This window comes from Durio zibethinus, chromosome 16 (assembly GCF_047325235.1).
Source record: "Durio zibethinus cultivar Kanyao isolate XHJ-2024 chromosome 16, ASM4732523v1, whole genome shotgun sequence".
Taxonomy (NCBI): Eukaryota; Viridiplantae; Streptophyta; class Magnoliopsida; order Malvales; family Malvaceae; genus Durio; species Durio zibethinus.
In genome coordinates, this window is record NC_143177.1 from 2013347 (window position 1) to 2019346 (window position 6000).

Genomic DNA, 6000 nt, shown 5'->3' on the forward strand with positions numbered 1-6000 from the left:
TTGATATATCTTTCAAGTCAGATATTCCATTAAGAGGGATACTAATGAACAGTGGCAATCTCTTTCCCCCTTAATCTCAAGTAGGAGATGTTTTTTATTTCTTTCTCTTTTAATGCCAAACAATTGGAAATAAAGGGACAGAAATGAGCTTATATAGAAATTTTGTTACCTTGGCAGAAACTATATGGAAATGAACATTAGCCATAGAAGACTATAGCAAGGTTTAGCCTTATGCAAATAAATATGACAGACCTTAATTTCTCAGATTGATGCCTTAATGTCTACTGATAGACTTGCCAAATTAGTTGTTGTAGGGGAAAAAAAACTGATGTCCTAAGGCTTCCACAAGTATGTATTAAACTAATTTACAAGCAATGAGATCCAAAATCAGCAAATCTCAAGATCAAAGAGCATTTGGATTTCCAATTGATGCACAAAGCCTCCATCCATTTTACATTTTCATCCTTTGATTATTATACAACTAGAGCATCCCAACATAAGAGGCTAAGCAAATACAAAGATGAAAGAAGAGGGAAAGAAGGGACTCAGACTATGATGAAACTAATATGCATGGGTCAAAGCATAAAAAGTTGCAGGCTCTAATAATTTTGCAGATGGAGGAAACATTGCATAGGCCTTTTGATCAGAGGCAGCAACCTCCTTCTTATATCTCCATCAGTTCAAACGTTTTATACCTTTGCTCCAAAAAATGACTAAAAACAAAAATATAAGACGTTTAGGTCATGTTTGGTAAACAAAATTATGATAGGATAGGATAAGCTAATATTATGAATATGATTAGATTAAATAATGTCATTCTATTTTATGTTTGATGTGTGTAACAATTAAAATAGGATAATTTATTTATTGGTCAAAATTATTCTTCCTCAAGATTTATATAATTTGAATTATTAATGTAATTTTTAAGAGTATAATAGGATATATAAGTTTAATCCCATGAATTAAAAATAATTCTCTTCACTTTGGGAAGATTGAATCATTCTATACCAAGAAGATGATAATCCTCATTGTAATCATATCCCTTTTAATTAGATACAAATCAAATATTATATAGAATGATTATCATACTATTCTGTATATCATCCTATACACCAAACATGACCTTAAAGAAATTGCTGCAAGTTTCCACAAAAGCACGGAGTAAGGAAGCTATTGATGCCCAGATGAAACTTTTTGGCTAACTTTATAGAGGAATAACAAAACAAGGCATTTTGTGCAAATGAGATAACCCTATAGTTGATTCCCAGGTTTAAAAGTGATGTTTTAAAATGTCTGAAAGAACAATTCATTGTCCTTCAAAATTGCATTTTAGGCCTTTTTGTTAGACAATGCATTATGCTCTATGCATAACAAAATATCAGATTCCCCGTTACTTATTGTTTTGGGGTTAGATCTAATGCGAAATCACTCCTCGATCCCTAGAATTCGACAACATGCTTTCACAAGTTGTCCAAGACAGCAGTAAAGAAAGAGGAACAAGGGCATGAAGAATAAATTCATGTATTTGAAGCAACATGTGCAGGGATTTGAATATACCTTGATTCTAGAAGGAGCATAAGACTTATTAGTTGAAGTTAAGGTTCCAAAGCTAAACTTTGGTTTCTTATCTGCAGGCTTTAATATGCGGAAAGAACACGTTAACGTCTCATCCACGCTCATCATGGCGGCAGCATTGTCAAACTCTCCACAGTAATTAGGTGCTGAAAATATGGTTACAAGTTGCCTATTAGCAAAGAATTCATATCCATCTTCAACAACCTGCAAGCATAGATACCATTTAATGAGATAAAGGAACCCGAGAGTTATAAGAATTTAGCAAATGCTTCATGTAAAGCGTGTTTAGACCTGGTGTGCACGACATATTAAATCAAGATCAAACTTCTTGAGACAATCTATCACTCTATCAGCGCCGAACATGTAGGAAACTCCCCTATCATTCGGCCCCCAGCCCTGAATGTCATTACTAGGATCAGACCATAGGAGATCACATAGTAAACCAGATTCTGGAACATCTGTAGGCCTCTTTAAATTTCTAATCTGATCCAAATTGTGGAGTTCAGGTGACAGGCCACCATGCATACAGAAAATCTTTTCCTCAATCAGAGCTGCAACCGGCAGGCAGTTGAAACAATCAGTGAATACTTTCCAGACCCTGACATTGAATCTGCGTTTACATTCATCATAAAACCCATAGATACGGTTCACAGAAGCACATTCATGGTTGCCCCTCAGAAGGAAAAAGTTTTCAGGATATTTTATTTTGTATGCAAGGAGAAGGCATATGGTTTCCAGGCCTTGCTTTCCACGATCTACATAATCACCCAAGAATAAGTAATTGACACGAGGAGGGAAACCACCATTCTCAAGAAGCGTCAGGAGATCAGAATACTGACCGTGAATGTCTCCTGGATCATGAAAAGAAGCAGCACATAAGACATAAATTCGGAATGGTTTATGTTATATCTCTCAACAGAGGTTTGAAATGAATAACAAACAGTAAATAAGTAATAAATTGCCCTATGAAAACTCCAGAACAAAAGAAACTATCCCTTGTGAGTAGTTGTCACTAAATGCTAGTTGCTGTTTTCTAAACACATACCAGATCTCCAATTGTATGATTCATAACATTACATTACCAAGGAAAATCCATTGCAAATCCTACCAATGGTCTTGTATCTCCAAACAAGATTACATAATATATATGTAGGAATGACATGGACACAAAGAACTGTAGTTTTCAGAAACAGAATACGTCTGTCTGCCAAGTGTATGTCTATGGCAATAAGATATTTCCAAAAGTGGCAATCAAATTCACATAGGCAATAAAAAATGTGAATTGCACCTTATTTATGGGAAAGGAATGTGCCTCTTCAGCATTTCAGTGACAGAATCCCCTAGTTTGAAACTCAGAATGGAACTAACAAGCTTGAGAACTACTAAGCACAATATATGACCACATCAACTTTCAAAAAAGCAACTCAATTTTAGCCATAATATGATCTTTCAAGCCAAAACCAAAACCAGTCAACATTGTGCATTCAAATTGCACAATTGCCAAAGCCAGAATTTGACAAACCAACATGGTTCATACCAAAATGTGTCAATTGAATAAGAATCCATGAACTAAAAAACCAAAACCATGTTCAAAGATGACAGTAGTAACTAACAACCTGCAATAATCACCAAACTAGGAAGAAAACAACTAATACTAAACTGCCCATACAGTCAAAGAACTTCAAACCTATCTCCCAAAAAATGGATGGCAACCCATTTCAAGTACTTTAAATTCATCCAGACCATCACAGAAATTAAGAATAAATGAACATATTTATCAATCAGCGTCCCCAAAACAACATGGCACACCAAAAACAAGAACTTTCCAAAATTCAGACTCGTAAACTCGTAACAACCAACTTCAAAAGAATCAAACTTAAACCATAATTATGAACAGAGAGACAAACATAAATAGAAGAAAACAGAGTAAAAGAAGATACCACAGATCTTAATAGGCGCTTCAAGCTCTAAAAGAACGGGCTGCATCAAGAAGATATCTTTAGAAACAAGACAAAGCTGCCTTATTTCAGACTCAGAAAGCTGGACTTCCTTGCCTGGTTTCCCTCTAACTTCAAGCAACCTATTGATTATGCCATCAAGAACTCGAGGTTCCATAATCCAACAAAACCCTCCTTCTCTTATCCTCCAAAAAACAAAACTGATCGACTCCTTGGAGAAAACAAGAAAAGGAAGTGGAAACAAGAAAAGAAGAAGAAGAATAACAGAAAGTAAAGATGATAAAAAGGCAAAGAGAAAGAATAAAGGAACCAAGAAGTCCTCCACCACCTACATGCTATGATCTCCTAGTGAAAGTGAAAGAGAATATTTTTTTTTGGTTGAAGCATGGAATGGTCGCATCTTGGTGCGCGGGGGCTTTATTTCAGAATATTACATTAACACTTTAAATTATTGTTTTCGTTTTAGCTTTTCTTGTTCATGCTGAAAAGAATGGTTTGGTTGGTTTAATGTTGTCCCTTGGAACAAAATGGCAGCCACAAGAATATATAGCCTTGGCTTTCTTTTTCCAGTTTTTATATAAAGAAAAAGAAAAGAAATATTGAAGAGAATGATAAGAAGAATATAAGAAGAGAAGAGAAAGAGAAGGTGACTCAAATGAACAAAAAAAAAAAGAACTGAAAAAGCAAAGGAGTGTGTTAGGTGAAAAAATGGACCCCAAGAGAAACAGTGGCACCATTGAAAGAAAGAGAGGATGGCAAATGAAAATGAAATGAAAGAAGGTGGAGCATCAAAATGTAGATAGATGAGAGTCTTTTCAATTTGTTTGATGTTTTTTGTAATGTTTAAAACTGAGGAATTTGAGGTTAGAGGGAAGGCTTGGTTTTGAAACCACGAGGTAGGCAGACAGCAACAACAGGTAAGTTTGGCAACTGGCAAAGCAAACCAAAATTTCATGGTTGTCACAAGCACGCTCACTGAAGAAGAATTTCATTGTTTGCTGTTTGTTTTTTTTAATTATTCCCATATATGTAAGGCATGAATCGAAGCTGCCCACATGAAATGTCAGAAATTCCTTATTAGTTATTCTTATCAAGAAGGCATATGGATTATTAGTAACTTTTTATTTTCTTTTCTTTTTTAAGTAAAGGTTTTTTTTTTTTTTTTTTTTTTTTTTTACACATCTCAAACTGTTAAGGATTAACATCTATAATTAAAATAAAAAAATTCAATTAATATTCCATCAACAGAGAACACGATCATTGGCTAAGTAAAGTTTTTATTCCTTCTTTGCTCTTTAAATTGCTGCAAATAACCCTGGTGAGTTGCAAATTGCAACAATGGTCAATTCCGGCAATTATTAGCTATGCTGACACATTACTTTTTGATTAAATTAATGTAAACTGAATCAACTTTTCTTTTCCTTCATCATTGACTCTTATCCCTTAATATATGTTTCAATACTAGGTTACATCATTTAACAGTAAGTCTCCAATGTATGTTTCTCTTTTTTTTTTTTTTTCTTTTTAAGTCAAATCTCTGTTTCTTTTTCTCTTTCCTCTTCCTCGTCGTCTCCATTATTTTCTGACATTTTGTGATTACGTTCCGCGCTTGAGATTTGTTGCAATGCAAAGCTTCGAATATTGAATTGGACTCTACGAGCTCCCAAATATTTATTTTTTTATATAAAAACTAAAAAATTTAAAGGTAAAAGAAAAATTTTAAATTTTAAATTATTTTTTAAAAATAATTATATATAGTAATTAAATTAAGCTTGAGATTCAAATATTTATTTTTTTGACCAAAATTAAAGTGACAATTATCATATACCTACTTGATTTTTTTATTTAAAATTATTAAAATTTAAATTTTGATAATTGAAATTAAAAATAAAATATTTTATTAATAGATTACATAGTTATTGATGCTTGATATGTATAAGTTGAATAAAATAATAAACTCCATATCGAAAACATTACGTTTCAAGCTTAATTTTGGCTAATATACAAATATCTACTGATGAATAGAGAAGTTTAAAACTTAAAATTTAAAAAAAAAAAAAAAAAAAGCTAGATTATGAGTCATTGGTATGATAGTAAATAATCAAGAGTGTGGGTTTTTCTTCAGCTAAATTATTGGTCTAAAATCTCTAATTAACTACATTTATTGTCATGAGCCTTACTTAATTTCCAAACACTCATTTATCATCCAACATTCTACAAGACTTTCCGTGAGTATGATGTGACGACAATCGCAGATAGAATAGAACCGAAGACAAGAAAATGGAAGGAGGATAATAATTCAAACGACTTGCACAAGAAAGGTTCTAAATAGACCTCTATTTTTGCTCTCCATATCTTTTTTTTTTTTCAAAAAATTTTTTAAGTGAAATTATTTAATTATCTTTTTTATTTTTATTTTTATTTTAAAGCTTTCTTATGTGTATATATATATATATATACATATATA

General features: G+C 32.6%; 1 protein-coding gene across 3 annotated transcripts in view; it reads right to left on the reverse strand.

The window, feature by feature from the left end:
- Positions 1–4528, reverse strand: part of LOC111291998 (serine/threonine-protein phosphatase PP1 isozyme 2-like) — a 28378-nt gene extending 23850 nt beyond the window's left edge. For 2 of the 3 annotated variants that reach the window (XM_022884176.2, XM_022884184.2), the window contains exons 1-3: positions 3516–4528; positions 1867–2426; positions 1558–1779 (exon numbers count right to left, since the gene is read on the reverse strand). In XM_022884176.2, the coding sequence (XP_022739911.2) occupies positions 1558–1779; positions 1867–2426; positions 3516–3690 (957 nt within the window). In that variant the 5' untranslated portion in view covers positions 3691–4528. Of the gene's footprint in view, positions 1–375; positions 714–1557; positions 1780–1866; positions 2427–3515 lie in introns of those variants that run through there. The other variant, XM_089745151.1, reaches the window with a different exon arrangement.
- Between the last annotated feature and the right edge of the window lie 1472 nt (positions 4529–6000).